Source organism: Desmodus rotundus, chromosome 1, assembly GCF_022682495.2.
Source record: "Desmodus rotundus isolate HL8 chromosome 1, HLdesRot8A.1, whole genome shotgun sequence".
Classification (NCBI taxonomy): domain Eukaryota; kingdom Metazoa; phylum Chordata; class Mammalia; order Chiroptera; family Phyllostomidae; genus Desmodus; species Desmodus rotundus.
The window spans coordinates 181,915,698-181,936,517 of NC_071387.1; the positions used below are offsets into that span (position 1 = coordinate 181,915,698).

Sequence of the window (20,820 nt, forward strand, 5' to 3'; positions counted from 1 at the left end):
CATGGAGGCAACAGAATGAACACATTGCGCTGATGAACTTATAGGCCTCCCAAGTTGCAATCCAACCAGGTACAGCGGTGAAGTTTAGAGTCCTGAGCCATTCAGGTTTACGTGGGAATTTTTCCTGTATTTCGTAGGTCATCTCTGCCTCTCACCAACGCGGGGCTTGACCAAATACTCCAGATCCTGCATGGCCGCGCGCTTCCTGCGAGTACTGAAGCTTCACCAGTTCCCAGGTTGTTTCAGCTTCTGGTGCTCTCTGAACATGCATTTTACTTGAAATTTTCACAGATAAAAATAAGTTTCAAGGTTTCAAGACAGAAAGGGAGCGGAAGAAGGGAAGCCTCCAGGCTGAAGGAGGCTCTCCTCCTCTTTCGCGGGCAGTGCTGAGGTCAGCCACGGGTACCGAGGACTCCAGGGTCTCAGAGGGGCCTGCTCCGCGCCCTGAGCGCCCACGGGCGCCAGCGTTGGACGCGTTTTCGCGTAGCCTTTTGGAAAAGAATCAGAATTCCGTCAGCGCTCGGCAGTCGCCTCCTCCCGGGACCCCTTTCTGGAACGCAGGAACCTTCCTGCCTGCGGGACCAGGGAGGAGAGCCCACGGGCGCCGAGGGGTTAATTAGCATAACATTAACCCTTTCAGGTTAACTTCAAGGACTTCGGGGGGATAGCGGCGGCGCGATTCCACATCCTCCTTCCCCGGGCCGGATTCTTTGATCAGTCTTTACGAAAACGTCCCCCTAGTCCGGGCCCCTGTCGGATCAGAACGGCTGTCCAGGACAACGGGTCCATCTGGTCCCAGGCAATCAGTAATCGGGCTGCTTTCCAGGTTTTCCCGAACCTCTTCCCTTTCGGAGGGTTCTAACGAGGTTAAGTGAGGAAGGGGCTCCCACCCTGGCGAGGGGGTGGGAGGTCGCAGCGAGCTCGGATATTGAGGAGCCGACCCTAGTACCTCTCTCGCGTGCCCATTCTTCCGCTAGTCCCCCCCTCCGCCTCCGCTTCTTCTAGTAGTTCAGCCTCAAGGGCGGAGACCCCACAGTCCGCAACCCATCAGCCCTGCGCGCCGCTGTCTCCCCCCAGCGGCCGAGCGCGTTTCGCCGCGGGAGACGGGCAGCGGGAGGGCGGCGGGGCTGCACAGCGCCGGCGGCCCGCGGCTCCGCCCCGCGCCTCCCCTCCCCGCCGGCAGGGCCGCCCCCTCCGCGCCGCGCTCGGCTCAGACGGTGCAGCCGCCTCTGCAATGTCAGCAGCCGCAGCGGCGGCGGCGACACGAGCGGCAGCGGTCGGGGCCCCGCGGTAGCCGCCGACGCCGCACGGCCCGGCGGGCGCGCACCGCTGGAGGCAGCAGCCACCTTGCTGCCCTAGGGGCTCCGTGGGCGACTCTGCGCGCACCCGCGCAGCGCTCGGACGTCAGACCAGCCCGGCTGCGGCCGCGCACAAAGGACCGCAGACGTCGGGCTCCGGGGACTGCGCCCAGGAAACAGCCCGGGGACAGCCAGCCACGCCGCGTACACTCCTCGCCTCCGCTCCCCGGGCGGCCGGAGCCCGAGCCAAAGCGGGCCCCGTCATATGACAGCAGCGATACCGCGGCTGCAGAGCGCGCTTGCTGCCAGCTCCTCTGCGCCACGACCACTGGCACCCGGGGTGACCCGCGCCACGTCCCGCTGAGTGGTCGGCCCGTCTCCCCCGCCCCGCGCCCCGGCTGTCGGGCTCCCGGGGCAGGAGCCGAGAGAAGCCCCAAGCCGGCGCCGAGCCTAAAATGGCCACGCTGCTCCGCAAAATCGGGCTCATCCGCCTGCACAACCGGGACACCGAAGACCCCAAGCACCACCACAACCACCGCGGCGGCGGCGGCCAGCAGAGCGCGTCGCTGCGCGGCAAGAGCGGCACCAAGAGCGGCGGCCACAAGCAGCAGCAGCAGCACCCCCCCGGGGGCGCGGGCGACTCCAGCCCCGGGCCGGGCAAAGGCAAGGGCAAGCGCGCGCCGGAGCTGGCCCTGCGCGACAAGCCGCCGCAGCCCGCGGCGGGGGCGGTGGGGGCGGCGGGCGCCGGGGGCCCCCGGGATCAGGCGGCGGGCGCCAGGGCGGGGCCGGGCCCGGCTGGGGCGGCGGCGGCAGCGGGCGGCAGCCTGGTGCCCGCTGCGCGCCAGCAGCACTGCACGCAGGTGCGCAGCCGGCGGCTCATGAAGGAGCTGCAGGACATCGCGCGCCTCAGCGACCGCTTCATCTCCGTGGAGCTGGTGGACGAGAGCCTCTTCGACTGGAACGTGAAGCTGCACCAGGTGGACAAGGACTCGGTGCTGTGGCAGGACATGAAGGAGACCAACACCGAGTTCATCCTGCTCAACCTCACCTTCCCCGACAACTTTCCCTTCTCGCCGCCCTTCATGCGGGTGCTCAGCCCGCGCCTGGAGAACGGCTACGTGCTGGACGGCGGTGCCATCTGCATGGAGCTGCTCACGCCCCGAGGCTGGTCCAGCGCCTACACGGTGGAGGCCGTGATGCGCCAGTTTGCTGCCAGCCTGGTTAAGGGCCAGGTAAGCGGGAAGGGGCTGTGGCGCGCGCCCGCGATCCTACCCGCTGGGCTGGCGGGTCTGTCCGTCTCGCCCGGGTTCCGGGTGCTCCTGTGCGCGGGGCTCCAACCGGAAGACTCCGGAGACTTCCCCGAGCCTCCGCTGCTTTTCCCAAAGCCTTATCTTCATTTCCTACTTTTTGAGCTCGTCTCTCCCTGTCTCCTCCGGTTTGCTCACTCTGTCCTTGTCTCTCCATAATTTTCATGCTTTCCCCTGTTCTACCCTCTTCTCCATTTTCTCCTCTGCCTCTTTTCCCACTTACCCCCTCCCCTGTCGTCCCTCAGCCCCACCCTTCTCCTCCTGTCTGTCCTTTATCCTCTTCTCCATTCCCCCACCTACTCCTCTTTTTCCTGCCCAGCACCTCCCTCATCCCTCCCTCTCTCTCTGCCTTTCCTCCTTCTCCATCCCCAGTCTCCTCCATTCTCCTCTTCCTTCCCTCTCCCATTCCCCCCCTCCCCCTCGCACCTGCTTCTTTTATCTCCTTTCCCCATAACCTCTGTAAAGGTGGAACTTTAAGTGTAACTCCAACCGAGTTTACTACCATACACACGCACACGCACACGCACACAGCTTTCCTCCCCAACTTCCCAGGTGGGTGCTCTGCAGGTGGGGTGCTCTCCAGAGGCTGCCCGCACTGGTGAATCTGCTCCCTGACCCTGCTTGCTTTCCCTGAGCAGCAGCTAGACTAAAGGTGAAATTCTCCCTGGAGAAATTTCACTGGCAAGGCAGAGGTGTGGTATGAGTGCCTCCTTAAGAGGCAAGGCCAGACTATCAGGGAAATGCCTGGTACCTGCCCCTTCCAGGACCTTCACCTCTGGGGCAGATAGATATTCAAGGTCTTGGTCTCTTTCAGACCTGTTTCTTCCTTTGGTCTCCTGGTGCCCAGTGGTTAAGTACTTTATCAGAGCTAGAGATTTTTCTAAATAGTGAAATAAGGAGCAAGTTTGATGCCTGAGTCTCCTCGCCTATTGCACCAGATGGCAGCTTTAGTGAAAACAAACCCCATAGGACTTGAGAGTAGAGAATGAATGAAATCTCCTGAAATATGTTCCCACCTGGCTGTAGACAGGTGCTTGAAGGTTTTATCTTTCCACGTTATGTGCTCTTGATTGTGTTGGAGTTGTTTGATATTTTCCGAAGTCAATATTAAACATTACTTAATAAAATCATATTTTTATATGGGCATCTTTTAGATTTACAAAGAACAATTGTTTCATTTAAAAGACTGAGTGGCCTCAATTCGGTCTTTCTATAGCCAGCATATCAGAAGCAATCAGTCCCCTGTCACCTGCCATTGTCCCTTTCACTGCAAGATCTTTCACACTAATCAAATAATGCTTGTTCTGCCGATTTCACTAGCACTGGAGACCTTGGGGTACCAAGCAAATAGCATCCTACCTCCAGTGGAGAAGGGCATTTAATTCTTGACTGAGGTCTGGTGTTACCAAGTAACTATCCTGCTAGAGTATCTTTTCTGGGGTTTAGGTTCCACTTAATTCTTGGATGGAATAGGATGAATGTGACAGGTGTGGAAAGACATCTTTGAGCGAGGTTTAACTCTTTAACGTCAGAGGAATCTGCAGTTCTGTAGTTCAATGCTGGCTTTAAAGTAAGGTGCCTGTGAGTTGATACGAGACACGGGGATGATAGGGGAGACTCCGTTTATTTTTCAAACAATTTGTACAAAGGATGTGGAGGAATATTTCACAGAAATGAGTTTGTCATTTGGTTCTGAAATCACTGCTAATCAGAAGTCTCTGGAGCAATCTCTCACCTTTTTTCATTCTTCACAGTGAAGGTGACTTTTGGGATCGGGGGAAAATGTCATTTATTTTATAGAATCATAGGATCACGACATTTTAGACTTGGAAGAGATCCTAGAGGTCACCTGGACCGCAGCTTCCATTTTTAAAGATGCAGGAAAAAAAGATCTCAAATGAGAACGAAGAAAGTTCTTTTTTATAGGATATGTCTTAGTAAGTTAAGTGCTTTCCATGTTTACATTAATGTTATGAATAAGTGTTCTGTTAGTGCCCGTGTACTTCTATTAAAATAGACATGCCCTTGTATCTGTATTCCTTTTCCTTGTAATTAAATTGAGAGTCTTGCATACAGCTTGCAAGTTAGAGCCCTCAGTGATGAAAGTAATTATCAATAAAATTTCATTTATTCATTTCAAAATCTTACCTAATTGAACACAGGGTCCTCCACCTAGCATATTGTTATATTACCTGTCCTAAATTCTAGTGCAGACAATATCTGAAATGAAGGTGAGAACTCAGCAAGTTATTTAAATACCAATTCAATTTCCTTGCGTTTCCCATGCTGACCTTAACATCCAAAAGAGAGGAGTGCAGGGTGTGCATAAACTATTGGAAACTCAATGTAAGAGTAGGAAATGGAGTCAACAATGTTGCAGGATTCTGCGCACAGAGGCGGTTCAGGAATCTGGGCGGTGTTGTGCCTTTCCCACCCTTACGAACACCCTACCTACGGACTACTCACCGCAGCACTGTGGTTACCAAGTGACCACACAGTGAAAGGGACTAGGCTTTGGGAAGGCGCTCGGAATACCTGATTCTGTTTGCCCAGAGAAACAGGACTGCTGCTGTCAGACGAGTACTTACTCTGAAAGAATGAATCATTCATTCTAGTACATTCCTCCATCTGTTGGCATTTCTTTTTAGGATTCGTTTTTCTTAAGTGACAAAGTCAGAAAAGGCTCCTTTTTTTTTTTCTTTCATAATTGCTCGGCTTAACTTTCTGAACTGAGGGCACACCAAGTTGATTTTGTTTCCTTACCTTTAGAGAAATTGAAAACTAGTATTAAGGGGTTCATTGGTAATATTTTGAACAGATCAGCTTAATCATTTTGTGGACAAAATAAAAGTTGGTGTTCATCACATAGGATCAGTTCGGTCCTTTCGCCAGGCCTTTACCTGACGCTTCGGCCCATGTCATCAAAATCTCTGGTGTGCTGCTCCGTGGGCTGTGGCTAATTTCACTTAAATCAGTAAGAGTGTCTTACGTGCTACATTCTATGCGGAGACAGCGGCATGCTGGCTTACTTGCCAACTGTCCAGGACAAAGCCTCTTTTGACTGATAGAAGCATTTTAGGTGACTCTTTTGCTTCTCGACAATTGAATGAAAATCCCTGTACTTTTTAAATGAACTGGTGGCTGAGTTCAAAGTTTAAATCATTACTTAAACCCTTTGTCATTTACTAAACCCAAAGGAGACAGGCCACAGCTCCCATACAGGACTTTTGACACTCAAATGTTAGAAGTTGGTCTTGAAACTCATGTCAGGTGCACTGTCAGCATGGTGCTCACATGTAGCAGGCAGCCGGAGGTAGAAATGACCATGGACAGTCTGTGAATCTGACACTGGAGGGTCTTGCCTGAAGTGCCCGGAGCTCACTGGCTTGTCCTCCAGGTGTGGAGTCTGGGGTAGACTGGAAAGAGACCCTCTTCTTGCAGTTGTATGAGCAGAAGGGTCCCCAAAAGCTGCTCGAGGGACCACTTACTCAGGGTTCTGTTTCCACACGTGCTCACCTCCCAAGTGTCCCCCTTTTCATTAGCTAGACCCCCTTTTGATGGTCACTGCACAGGTGAGGAAACCACCACTCCACACAGTCAAGTGGCGTTAATGCAACCTCATGTTCCAGGACCAACAATGAGAGGCAAGGCTGTGGAAACCAACCCACCCGAGCAAAAGCTGTCAGGAATGGCAGTCGAGCCCGCCCACCCAACACCTTGCACTCTCCAGGCCATCCCCTGACCTGTGACCTGCACCATAAGCCTTTGTGTCCACAGAAAACAGATGTGCAGCCAGCTGTCAGCAGAAGACTGAGAACAAGAAGACTGAAACAGCCTTGGATCTTAGCATTTGAACTAAAAATTGGTCAGCGGTGCCAGGATGGTTGCATTTGCCTGACAGCACGAGTCTCTGGGGCTTTTGCATAAAGAAAACTGGCAGATGTGGCCGCTCGTCAGCATGTGATGAGCAGATAAAGGGCTCCGCAGATTACCTTTGGTCCTAGTGTGCTTCTCCGAGGTTCACTTTAGGCCTTGAAAGGGACTGTACCACGGGTGTCCCCGGGAATCGTGTGTGAGTACACACACACACACACAAAGTCATCTTCAAAACTTCTTCCAAAGTACGAGGCCTAGAAACAGCATTTTTCGTATGACTGCAACATTTCCAGGTCTTATCAAAAAAGGTGGTGAAGGTGAACAGCACTTTGGGTTCCTAGGATGGACAGGCTTCTAAACTGTTATAACTGACACATGCTTTAAAAGCCCTGTAGTAGTTTGTTAGGGCTGCTGAAACAAAGTAGCACAGACTGATGGCCTTAAGCAGCAGAAATTTAATGTCTCAGTTCTGGAGGCCAAAGCCTGAGATCAAGGTGCCAGCAGGGTTGGTCCCTTCCCAGGACGCGACAGAGAAGCTGCTCCAGGCCTCTCCTTGACGTGCAGATGGCTGTCTTCTCCCTGTTTCACTTCACATCTTCTTCCTTCTATTTGTGTCCTAATCTCTTCTCATAAGGACTCTGGTCGTACTGGATTAGGGCCTACCCTAATGACCCCAGTTTCACTTGACTGCCTCCAAATTCTGAGGTGCTGGGGGTAGGCCTCCAACGTGAATTTTGTTAGGACACAGTGCAGCCCAGAAGGAGTCCCAACAGGAACTCCTTAAGCAGTTTAACCTCTCATTTCTCTAGAGGCTGTGCTGGTTTGCAAACATAAATGACGGCAATCACGTGAACACAGGGACACACTGAGGAAGGTCAGGAGGGCCAACCTGGAGTACACCTTGGAAGAGAGACACGGCAGCCCCTTTAGAAGGAGGCTGGAGAACCTGGAGCATAAACAGTGATAACCTGGGGTGCGTAACATGTGTGCTCACCCAAGCAGAGTGGACTTTCAGGGGACGGGTTCTGTGAGCCACCATGTGGTTTTGTTCTGTGCCATGTGTAGGTGATGGAGAGATTTACCCACCAGAATGACACTGCGGCTTGACATATCCAGGTGCTTGACTGTTCAGAGGGGAAAAAATAGCTTGTTCTGCTACCAAGTAGGGCAGGTGGGAGGATGCAGACAGGACTCTACATCCTAAAAATAGTCCCACACCAACTTGGCAGCCCCATAGCTCTGCTCCCTGGCACTGCGCTCCTCCCGGGGCTGGTGGGACAGTTAATAATAGTAGCGAGTTGCTTGGCCCTGAGTTGTGGACTTCTGAGAATCTAAACTTGCAAGAAGAGGATGCAAATGCATTTCTGTTTGATTTCCTGGTTTATATTAGGGATGTGAGAGGTTTATTTTTCTTTTCAAGGAACAGCATAGTTTGGGGGCTTATGTTTGTTTTTATTAATGCAAGGTGCCAAGGTGGACAATGAGTTGAAGTTCACTGTAAAGTCTGAGAGCCATGAACCAGTGTGCCCTTTCTCAGCCGCAGGAACAGGTGTGTGTGAATTCAGTATGGCGGCCTCAGGTACCACATTGGGGATGGCTGACTTATTTTCCTCATCTTTTTTTTTTTTTAAAGCAGCTAGTGACAGTGGTCTCTTTGAGCCATATTTCAAATCTGAATCCTAGAATCTTGCTACATCGATGAGGTAGTGAGGAGGCAGAAGGAGTATGGGTGACTGGTATAACTCCTTTCCTCTCTGTCAGTGGTTCTTGCCTGCTGGTAACTTCGATGCCCTGGTGAGTGTTTAAATTATTCCAGTGCCAGGGCCCTACCCTCAGAGATTCAGACTTCCTGGGAGAGGCTTGTTAGAAAATCTCCTATGTGATTCTAATGAGCGGCCAAGGTGGGAAAAGCCTCCTGGACCAGTATTCTTCGTCATTCCCAGGCCCACTCATCTGAGATGCATCCTCCCACCAGCAGCCATGGCAGGGAGCTTCAGGAGGTGGTGGGTGTACTCAGACCCCCAACCTTTCCCCTTTTTCCTTGATTGGACTCAGTGTCCTCTGTCATCCCTGACAGAGCCCCCTGGAAGTCCTGCCATCATAAAACCAAGTCCTTCCTCTCTAGACAGCATGTGTAGACCAAGATGGGGTGTGAACCCTGCAGAAGGACATGTGCTCAAGACAGGTCACTCCCTCTTCATCAGACACAGCTGGGAGGACTCGAGTACGGACCACGCAGACCTGTGGATAGTCAGCTAATCCGCACGGCGGGTGTGGAGCGCTAGGCACGCAGGGGTGAATAGAGACACATAAAGTGCCCCACACACAGGAATGACCATCCAGTGGCAACGGTGCAAACCCATTCGTGTGTCTTGGACATGGCAGGCAGCTTCGCAGTTATGCTTTGCTCAATATTTAGGTGAGTGCCCATTTTTTGAATATACGTGGGCTGGGTGTGTACTGGGGGCTTGGGAGAGGTGGGGTCCCGGGGTCAGCAGCATCTTCAGACTTCTATATGACTTCCTCAGAAGGAACACTCTACCTACAGGTGAGTGAGGCTTGACTCTAACGTTGGGGGCTGGCCTAGTTTCTGAACACTGTTTCCTTGCTAATAAATGGAAAGATCAGGCATTTCTCAAAACACAAAGCAGTTGTTGTAATAGGAGAAATATTTCTAGTAATGGCTATGCTTTCCTACCAGGGAGTCAGCAAACTAGGACAAGGTTTTGTTCCTTTTTTTCCCTCATTGTCACACATTTCATTCATTCATTCTTTCCTTCAATCATTCATTCATTTATTCATTTACATTCAGCACCCATTTGCTGAGGGCCTGCGGTGACTTGCATGCTACAGCCTCATCACCCTTAGCATTCCCAGGGTGACTCCCCTTCTGTGTGCCGTCTCATCCTCTTGGCCATCTCTCAGGCCGGCTACTTTGGGAGGCCAGGAAGAAGCAAGGTGAGCTGAGCAGGAGGACCAAAGACCCTAGAATGAGAAAGTCGGGGGACGAAGCAGATCTGGGACCAATGATGTGGCAAAGGATGGAAAGAAGAGGGCAGGGCGTGGGAACCAAGTGCGGTTGTCCCCACCCAGCAGGTCGAGGCTCGGGCAGGGAGCAGGTCTAATGGGGACTCTTCCATTTGTGCTTGTTGAGCCCAGCTTTTCCTGCCCGCCTTTTCTCTTGCCTCAGTAGATGCTGTGACCTCCACTTGGCTGCCTGCACTGCCCGCATGCTGTCTCCCCATCTCCTTCCATCCTCCCTACTGCTACCGTCCTGGTTCATCTAAAATGCAGACCTGGCATTCTCACACCTTGACTGTGACCCTTACAGCACAGAGCCTAAGCCCCCAACGCTACCCACCCACGGTGGCACTCCTCCACCGCAGTGGCCTCCATGGAGGTCCCTCTCCCACCAGCCCTTCCAGCCCTAAAACACTCACACTAGCTGGTTCTCTCGTCCCCTGCTTAGCTCACAGGTGTGCCCCCATCTGGAAAGTCCTTTCCCCCCATACACCCGGGGAGCCCTTGGCTATCCTTCAAAACCCTGCGAGATACTCCAACCCCTCTGCAAACAGCCCTCAACCATTCCTACAATAAAGCAATGTGACATCAGATGGTGAATGTTACCACGTACTGTGGAAAATGCTTTATGGGTCATTTGGTTAAATCCTTGCAGCAGCCTATGAGATGAGTGCTATTGCTATTCCCATCTCACAGAGGAGGAAACTGAGGCACGCCCAAAGCACATAGCTAGTAAAGGACAGAGCTGAGTTTCCACAAAGCAGTCCAGTGCCAGAGCCACCTAGTTCTGATGGGCTGTGGGATTGGCAAGTGGAAGCCAGCCCACCAAGTAGCACATGCTGCTTGGTTGTACCTGGGGGCCGCTGTGCAAATTAGGGGAGCCTTGGCAATGATACTGTTCTTGGGTTTGCTGCAACACCCAGAATTGACCTGCAAGGGAAGAGATCATGTATTGATCCAGTCTAACACGGTCCTGAATTATCAGCAAAGCTGGACACCTAGAATGGTTCAAATTCACCATAAGCTTTTGTTTCTATTATGCAAAATGGAATAATATTTTAATTCTTTCAGACTGTAGGAGAAAGATAATTATTGCTCCTTTATTTCTTCAATACACAAAAAGGAAAGGCATTTTAAAGATTCTGAAAATAACTCAAGGAAGAAATGCTTTTTTAACATAATGGTTACATTGGTGGATACCACGCAGACTGGAGAAATTCCTTCTTTAAAAAATAATTTCTGTGAACTAATACTAATTCTCTGTCACAATATTTGGCAAGCATTCTCAATATTTTTTAATTAAGAGTTCTTTGATGAGAGTGATTATACTTAAAATTGAAGTGTATTCCTCTCACTTGGAAATTGAAGGGAGAATTTCCAGACAAATATTGTTAAGGCGGTGCTTGCCATTTTTTGATCTTGAAATTCATCTATTTCCAAAACTCAGAACATGGAGTTATGGAATTGATTGTTATTGGTTATAACAGAAAGCAGTTACTACTAGTGCATAAAGTCAGACATAATCATTAGAACAATTAGTTTCGCCTTACTGATGCCTGGAAGGGCAATTAGGACAAATTTTGTGTGTCAAGCTGGGCGCCCACTTTGCTTCCCAGGACGCAGCAGTCAGGAATGGGAAGTAATTGTACAAAATACATATAAATTGCTTCAAGGGTGTATCTGTGCTGATGTCTTTTGCATTTTGCAACACGCCCTCCTCCATTCCACTTCCCAAGCAGGGAAAAGTAGAAATATCACGGAGGAATCTTCCACTGAATTTGTTACAAGCTTAAGTTAACTGTAACTAGCTGACTTACTGTGAGCCTTTAAAATGCCACTTTTAAAAAGTCAACAAAATACTAAATCGATCATAACTTCTTCAGTCTCATTTTGTGGGAAGGGGACTGTTTGTCAGAGAAGCTTCTTGTGTAGCCCATGGGTGTGGGAGAACTCTCCGCTGGGGCCTGGGGAAGGCAGAGCCCAGCCAAGTAGGGCCCTCCGGGGAGGCCCCTGCGTCCAGTGGGAAGACGGCCTGGAACTGATGCAGAGGAGCTGCCCAGGGCGGCCGCTGCCATCCCACCCCTCACAGACCTGCTTGTTTCCCTTTGATTAATTTCTAATGTGTACTTTGGAAAAATCTTGGAGGGCTCATAAAAGATAGTTTCTTTAACTGTAGCATCAACCAATAAAATTACATAAAGCTTAAAGAAAATAATTTCAGTTCATAAATAAAACTAATAAGAAGTGACTTTGAACGCTGCTGGATTGAATTAAGGTGATTTATTTTTAGTAATTCTACTTAAAAGAGGATCCTGGTATCTGTCTTTTCATAGATAAGAGAGACGGAGGCCTCTTGTTGGTTATTCTTGAAGATCACTCAGAGAGGAGCAGGGGGCCCCAGAACCCCTCCCTGCCACCTCTGGCCCCCACAAGCCCACGTGGAGGACTGCACAGCCCCTAGGCATCCGGACACCTGTGGACTCCTCCTCAGAGTAATGCTTTTACATGCATAAAATAAAATTCATAAATTCTCCAAGAAAATGTAGTTATAGTAGTTCGCCCTTATTCACAGTTGTAGTCAACCTCAATCTGAAAATATCAAATGGAAAATTCCAGAAATGCACAATTCATAAGTTTTATATTGCGTGCCGTTCTGAGCAGCGTGATGAAATCTTGCTCCGTCCGCCTCCCGCACACCTGGAACATGAGTCATCCCTTTGTCTTCAGTCTCCACTCCGTCAGTCACTTAGTAGCCATCTTGGGTATCAAATCAGCTGTCCTGGTGTCTTAAGTGCTTGCATTCAAGTCACCCTGACTTCAAATGTCCTCTGAGTACAAGGGCAGTGATGCTGGCAATTTGGACATGCCAGAGAGATGCCACACATTGCTTCCTTTAAGTGAAAAGGTGGATACAGTACAATACGGTATTGTGAGCAAGACCACATTCGCATAACATTTATGTCAGTATATTGTTATAATTGTTCTATTTTACTATTAGTTATCATTGTTAATCGCTTACTGTGCCCAATTTATAAATTAAACTTTATCATAGCTGTGTATGTGTAGAAAAATTATAGCCTGTATAGGGTTTAGTACTCCTCACAGTTTCAGGCATCCACTAGGAGTCTTGGAACATATTCCTCATGGGTAAGGGGGGACTACTGTATACCAAAATACAATTATAATATTTTTAAAAAACATGATTAAAATATGAAGTTAAAAGGTATATCTTTATTCAATTTCAAGATCTAGAGGCAGGTCCAACAACTCTCCTAATTAAACATAGTAACAAGTACTGATGACATTTCAAGATATCTACAACTATAACATGATTTTTTTTTTTAATCTAAAATTTCTCTATTGGTGACAAAGTCAAGGCATTGCTGATACTGCTGTAGTTTGTCACTTTCCATCATAATTAGGTGCTAAATTGCAATCAGGAGTTAATGAAAGTAAAGACATTTTTCCCACCCAGGTTTATACATCCTTGGGGGTGGGTGGGCCCCAGGTTAAGAACTCCAGCTAGTTGTGAAGGTCGGGGCCAGAATCACTGGGAGCAAGATTTAGGAGCCGCATATATGACTCAGTTTCGCCATTGTTCTTGGGTGGGGTGAGGGTAAAGCTGGGCCTGGAGGCAGCGGCAGGGCTTTGGTGCCATCCCTCCCCCCCCACCCCCCCCCACCCCCCCCCACCCCCCGGCTCGCTTCCCTGCCGGACAGGCAGAAACCTCCACAAGCCTCAGGCACCTCGCTTGAAGATGAACAGAAACCCCCTCACAGGTGAATCATGATGCTAAGAAAATGATGGGCAAAGGGTCAGGCATAAAGGAGGTGATGAGCAGATATTCCTTCCCTAAGTAGAATTGTTATTGAAATAAATACACAGGAAAAGGGTGGCCAGTGACCCAGAATTTGGCTGACATTCAACGCCCGTCACACAAAGGGTTCCAGTTTCGTAACTCTCAGTGTTTCAGGGCAATGTTGACATCCAGTTGGCTCCAATTTTTCATACTTGACCATGATGTTACAAACATTCACAAAAATGACAGGAGAGCTTCTTGTACCCTCTTCTTATGGACGGTGGTCATTGCCTCTGTTGGCTTGTTATCATCAAGTCGTTGTGCATCATGAGGAGTTGATTTCTGATGGTGACGCTGATCATATTATCACCTGGCCACAGGTTTTTCTCCTTTACAACTTTGCTCTCTCAAGAATTTTGTTAGTAGTATTTTTAAACTACCTTGATTTCCTTTGGTGCCGCTACGTTAGAAAACTACATGGGAAAATATTATTATTTAAAGCATTTGCCTCTATCATCTCGAAATGCATACAATGTCTTTGGTAGCCATGAAATATTGTTGAGATTTTTTCTTCATCACAGAATGCCATGCCCACTTGAAAGCTCTGTGGGTACCAGTTTGTTTCAAGATGGAAAGCTGATTCAGAAGTTGAATTTAAAATTTTGTAAAATGCTGTGGGCTCAACAATGCTCACAATTACTGCCTCAGTACAACTGAAAGAGAATGCTGCCGTAGCGAGTTAGGGTTGCCTTTCTTGTGCCATAAGAAAGGCCTTCCGTTTAGTGACATTCAAGAGAAATCTTGTTGAAATGTTCCACCTGCAGAAATTACTGAATTTTCTCAGAAACCTCTGGGATATTATATAGGATAGTAAGACAGATGGAGAGTACTTAATAGTGGAACACCAGTGCCTGCCTCCCTTCTCTTTATAACTCATGCGGGCCCTGGGCATAGGCCCCACACCTACGGTAAGGCTTCCTACATTGGTAGGAGAGTGACTAGATGTCTCCAGCACTTTTTCCAACTCTCAGGACTCAGAGGGGTAGAACACCATTCTCCCAAGCAGAAGGGATGGTATACAGCTCATTGATCCTCCAGGATTTTTATGCTGTTTTTGTTGTACTCACAATGATTTTTCCATAGTTTAGCAATCTTGAAATCTGAAATCCAGCATCTGAAATCATTGGAGGCATGAAGCGTCCTGTCCCCTGTGTTTCTTAGCCTGCAGAGCAGATCATTCTAAGAAGGGATGTTACCGTCTGTGTGGAGGGGAGACTGTAACACTTTGTAAAGCAGTGTGTGGGCCTGGCTGATGTTGCCATAACTACCCTTTAGGTTTGTGATGTTTTCAGCATCATGATGGGCAACCAGAAACAGGTCTACCTGCATTGCTCAGATTGTCTTATGTCTCCTTCTCTTTCCTACAAGCTAATTATTTAGCTGTCATTGAATCTTTTGTCTGAGATCATTTCAGTTGCCCTATCCCAAAAGAAATATTAAGGGCCATCAAGCCACACCTTGGCACCAACCACGCACCATTCAGAGTCTCCAAGGCTGCCAGTGCCCCCATTGGTTAAGTCAGTGGGCTTAGTTGGACAAGGGGAACCCAGCAGGGTTCTGTTAGTCAGCACTTGACTCTATTGCCCTTGAGTAGACTACACAAGAGCAGGTGGCTGTCGTTTAACCCTTTGAGACCTGTTGAAAAGGGGATAGATGGTGCTACCCAGTCACCGTGGCCAGAAGACACTCAGAGAGTTCACAACTTAGCAACGGTCAGCACCCAACCAGGAGACACCGGAGGCCCAGGACTCAAACCCAAATGTGGGAGGAGGTGTGTGAAGGACACAGCCAGCAGGCAGACCTCTTAGGTGAGGCTTGGGTCTATTTGGAGAAAGGAGTGAGTATTCTGCCAGCTGGGGCCGGCTGGGGGCCTGAGAATGCTCAACTTGCTTTATCCAGAAGACTTGTGGACAGTCCCATAAATTCACTGGAAATTTCCATCCTGTACCATTAAATTAAGTTGCCCCCAAAATGTTGAGGGCAATGTTAAGAATACTACCAAACCTAAAAAGGGCCTGACCACCTGACGTGCAGCCGTTGCGAACTCCGGACCCTGAATTTTGCTGTGGAGAAATTAAAGTGGTTTATTGGCAGGGCACCAAGCCAGGAGAACAGGAAGTTATCAGTTAAAACCTGAACTACCGATGGTTTTAATCAAGGGTGTTTAAAGGCAAAGATTGAGGGTTAGGGGCGACACTAGTCACTCTGACTGGTTAGCTCTTGTGTAAGCTTCAGTGGTTCTCCTTAGTCTGATTAATTCGGTTCCTGACGTCATCCTGTCTGGAGCCTCCCTCCCTGTGGGCGGGTGATCTAACTGGGCTGAGGAACCAAGATTCTGCAAAACATCTCGTGGTTGTACATCAGCGATGCTATCTTTAAAGCAAAAGGCAAAGACTAAACATCTTGTAATCTTTGTTATTATTAAACTATCATTGCTTTGTGCTTAACTAGCTACATTTTTCTATTATCTCAAGCAAAATATACTTTTAAACATTTTTTTTAGAACTTGGTTTATAGGCAGGCCTCCAGGACATGACCAACTTATTTTCTTAATCTTTGACTTTAAGCTACTTGACAGCAAAAGCAATGGAAACATTTAGTGGAAGCCTATACCTACATCTCTAGAGCCTGTGATCCAATACATGTTTACTGTTAACTGTTGGTATCAAGGTCTCAGCCACGAGGAAATGCTTTCTGACATTTCTGGTTCCTAAACCTACAGCGGAAGATGGCTCTTTTGTCATTTGGTCGGTCTTTAAGAAGAACACTGCAGTGATATTAACTAGCCTTGTAAGGCAAGTCTAGTTTGAGTGAGTGATAGAAGGGTTAGTTTTTCATAAGTAATCTTACCTTTTGAAAGTTTGAATCTCTAAATCAACCATCGTTTGCTACTTAATATTTTCCTTTTCATGTTATTTTTCTCTGTATAATCTCAGTGGCTATTGGTACCTTGTACACAATCTTTATTTTCTTCATCTCCTGCCAGTCTTATCCATTTTGCCACCTTCTGCCAATCTAAGTCAGTAAGTCACAATTTTAATAGATAGGTAGCATTTTAAAAAATACTTTAGAATATCCTAGACGGTTTCACTCTGAGGTTGGGTAAGTCCTTTAAATTTTATTTCTTGGAAACCTCTGCTCTCCCATCCTCCCCTCTGCTCCCCATCCTCCCCTCTGCTCTCTGTCCTCTCATCTCCTCCCTCCCCACCTGCCTCTGGTCCCTGGACAGCCAGGAGGCAGAAAGTGGTGAGTGCTCTGACTGGCTGGGGAGATCAGCTCTTGGTGTCCCAGCAACAGTCTGCCCATTCCCTTTCCTCCCTATTTCCTGTTCTGAAAATGGAAGCAAGAGTGCATCCACCTGGCATCCTGGTGAGGATTTAGTGAGCTGCAAAGATTTTAGCTGCCCCTTCAGCACCCCAAGGTCCAATCCCCCATTGGAATCCCACCCACCAGCCCCATATCTAGGTCTCATCCTCCTTGCAGCCTGTGCTCCTCCATCTGCCCAGGCTCCCTGTGCAACCCCAGAGCACTCTGCTTCAAGCTTGCTGTGGCAGGTGCTTCCTCTTGGGAGCCATGCTGTGTCTCCCCACCCAGCTGGGCTGGACATTCCTCACAGGGGCAATAACTCTCCACAGGAGGAGCAATTTGGTGGGACTCCGACAGGAGAGCATTTGCGGCCCACGGGGACTAGCCCAAACCGTGCACCAAGTGGGCACTCAGCCTTTGCAGAGTAAAATTGAGTTGACGACTTTCAGGTACCGCAACGTAATGAATCATCAAAGGAAAATTACAGGTGTTGAGTGCACTGTAATTGCAGTGTCAAGAAAGTGGCCATTTTTAGCAACAAAACAGCACTAGGTCCAAAAGGCGTTGTCTGGTGACGCCAAGTGCCAGACTAATTTCACCTGCAGTGCCACGTGCACCCCATGGGACTCGAATTTTCTGTTTTTCTCTAAACACAGAATGTATTGATCACATTTTAGTAAATACGAGAATTAGTGTTATGAGTTCTTGTGTTTCATCGTGTGCCCTGGAAATGTCATCTTACTATTTGCCAGAAAATAAACGAGGTGGACACTGCGTGGAGGCTTCCGTTCAGGGTCCAAGAGACAGTGAGTGGTGGACCCTGCTCCCTGTCCCCAGGTCACCAATCAGCATGTTAGGGTTTGGGGTTTATTTTGTAATTTCAGTGTGAAGGTGTTATTTAAAGAATGTGTCTGCAAACATCTTCTCTTTAGTGTCTTTGCAGTGTTTTTCTGATCAGAGGTTTCTGTGCTACTGTGTTTGTTCTCTCTCTCTTTCTCTCTCTCATCCCCTCTCTCCCCCCCCCACCCCCCCCCCCCGCCCCCGTCTCCTTCATTCCTTCCACCCATGCAGCTGTGGGTTTTCTCACTGCAACCTGTATGAGTCCGTACTACTACTAGAAGGCTGCTGGGATCACAAGGTAATACAGACGGGGTACTTTGCACAACAGAAATTCATTTCCTCACAGTTCTGGAGGCTGGAAATCCAAGAGCAATGGGTCGGCAGGGTCACTTCTTCTGAGGCATTTCCCCTTGACTTGTACGCAGTCATCTTCTCCTTACATCTTCACGAGGTCTCCCCTCTGCTTGTGCGTCATAATCACCTCTTCTTACCAGCACGCCAGTCCGTGCAGACCAGGGCCCACCCAGTGACTTCATTTCTCCTTCATGACCTCTGTAAAGACGTATCTCCCAATGCAGACACACTCTCAGGTGCCAGGGATTAGGACTTCATTGTATAAAAACTGGGGACACAATTCAGCCCAAAAGAGTCTTTCTTTCCAAACACGTATTAATTTAGACCAGTGAGTTTTCCTCTTGTGACTTTGATCTTGGAATTCCATCTTCCTGTTATTTCCCTGAGGCCTGGCCCCTGGGCCCTGCTGCCTCCAGGTCTCTTGTGTTAGTCACTGGACTTCCGTCCTTCTCCTCAGTCCTTTCCCTCCTGCAGCCTTCCTCCTCGTGAACTTCAGGTTTTCCAGAATTGGTTTTTCTCAGCTTTGTTTTTCTTAGCTCTCCCACAATTTCTCTCTTTTCTTCTTTTTCCCAGTAATCATAATTGCCTTTATTTTATCATGTTGTCCTTTCTCTTTCCACCTGAAGGATTTCTCCTGGCTTTCATTGCTGTGGGCTTCTCCCCTTGCTTTCGGTGAAACCCATGATGAGCAGGGCTCCCTCCATCTTCTCTGGCATTCTCTCCATTTTGCCCCTTTGTTCCTGTGTACCTGATGACTTTTTGTCCCGCTTTTCCTTCTCACGCCTCTGTAAATCCCCCCACCCTCCTCCCATGCCAAGCCTCTGAATTTGTCCAAGGTTGATGGGAGTACTCTTTTCTCCTTTCTTCCCAGCCATTACTGTCTCAAATATCCCTGGCCACCCTGGACTAGTCACTTGTCCTGTTGCTTCTCTCTGGTTCAGTATTTCCTCTCCTCCTCTTTGCCCAGGGTTCTGTCTGCCTTTCCCCCTCAGGGTCCTCTCAGCCCTGGGAGCAGGTGGCTATGAAAAGGGACATGGTGCTCCGCGCATTTGCCTGGGCGCCTGCAGAGAGAAACGACTTGGGGTGAAGCCAGGGTGCAGGGGAGGTGGCCTGGAGCAGGCAATGTGGACGTTCCAGGTAAACCCAAAGGGGGAGGGGTTGCTTGGTTGGTGATGATTTCAAACAACAGTTTGAGGGTCGGTGATCCTGGGAGGCCGCACGAGCGAACCAACTGAGGTCAAGATAATTGTGAATATGGTTTAATCCAATCGGTTTTTATGCTGATATACCCAAGTTGATGTATTTTTTAATCCAAAGTTATTTTTTATCAATTTAGATGATCTTCCCAAACTTAGGTGTAGAATGCTTTCTGAAAGCCCTTCATTTCATTTTTATGGTGAATTTACTCATTCGATTTATAGTTACATCAGAAAACAATTCTTACTTGGTCATTTTATTGATCAAACTGTTTAAAACAAGCACTTAACAGGACTCATTGCAAGATTTATTGAGGAGAACGATTTTGTCAGCCATTTGCACATTGCATGCATTCTTATTTTACTCAAAAGTAGAGGAATTCATTCAAATATCCCAGACATCCCCACCACTCTGCCAGCTGGACCTGAGAACAGGCTGGCACAGCCCTGCATGGTGGTTTCTGGAGGAACCTAACATAATGTGTTAGCACAGCTGCCCCCTCCTCGCATCACCCATGGATGCCCTGGTTCACCTGCGGTCTGTCTTACCCCTCCCTCCTGAATCCTGTCTCTTGGAACCTTGAACTCTGTAGAGCAAGGACCTGATTTTATCACTGGTGCTAACAGAGGACAGCAACGCCGTTTGAGTCCTCCCTGCCTCTCCTCCATCACAATTGTGTTATTTCTGTGTGTGTAGACACACAATTGAGCAGATGACACTCTGCGTCTTTTCCGTGCGTGAGCGCCGAGGCCTGCTGTTCCCAGGTGTTCTGCGAGTGGAGGATGTTCCACAAACTTCACAAATGTCAGAGTCTAACTAAATGTCATGAGACTGGGTACTAACATATATAACCCAAGACTTTTTGTAAAATAAATATAAATATTTAAAGTATTTATATAATTTTCCTACTCAGACAGATACACTTAAATGTTTGCATTTTAATTGCAGGATGACACCCCTGACCTTCACAGTGCCATCATTAAAATGATCTGTAGGGATTTTTCTTCCACTGAATGCACTGAACCACCCCCACCCCATCAAAAAGAAGCCAATTAATTAAATGAAAAGTAACGAATGGATTCTCTCTTTTAGTATCAACTTTGATCTGCCCTCATGATGATAACAATTTATTAGAGAAGTAAACTGTTCTAATTCGGTTTAATTAAACAACAATTATTGAGTTGGAATGAGATGTCCTCCCGCAATGAAAGTGAAAACAGGAGGCATTTTAGGCTCGAGACTCAGACAAGTGGCTGCTGCAGTCGGGCCGAGTAGCCCTCTCCTTCTGTGCATCGGCCGAGTCCAAGCACTCGGTACTCAGGAGACTGAATAGGGTGTGGTGACTTCATCCTTGAAGGAAAGCTGGGCCCCTCCGAAGATCTGTCCTTCCCAGAGGGCGGTTCTGGTGATGTGACTTTGTCCATCTCCACTGTGTCCACTCACGTCAGGGCCTGCGGTGAGCCAGTTACACAGCAGTGTACTGTAGCTTTTATCATCATCATCATCATCATCACCATGTTTTTTAGATTCTTCCATGGTTCATGAAGGCATCTGAAAAAGCATGGATCTTGTGATCATACACACGGTTGTAATGTTGTATGTAATTTTGCCTACCTCATAAACCCTTGAGCTTTTCTGATTATAGGAAGTACATGCTTATTGTACAAAACTCATGCAGTACCAAAATGTAGGAGGTAGAAAACGCAAAGCTCCATGGTTCCGCCTGCCACAGATAACAACTACTTTTCTACTCACACACCCA

General features: G+C 48.5%; 1 protein-coding gene across 2 annotated transcripts in view; it reads left to right on the forward strand.

Annotated features, from left to right (window-relative positions):
- Positions 1–979: 979 nt before the first annotated feature.
- UBE2QL1 (ubiquitin conjugating enzyme E2 QL1) overlaps positions 980–20,820 on the forward strand; it is a 39,406-nt gene continuing 19,565 nt past the window's right edge. Inside the window, exons 1-2 of one of the 2 annotated variants that reach the window (XM_045186418.3) lie at positions 980–2,530; positions 11,836–12,439. In XM_045186418.3, the coding sequence (XP_045042353.2) occupies positions 1,754–2,530; positions 11,836–12,015 (957 nt within the window). In that variant the 5' untranslated portion in view covers positions 980–1,753 and the 3' untranslated portion in view covers positions 12,016–12,439. Of the gene's footprint in view, positions 2,531–11,835; positions 12,440–20,820 lie in introns of those variants that run through there. The other variant, XM_024578511.4, reaches the window with a different exon arrangement.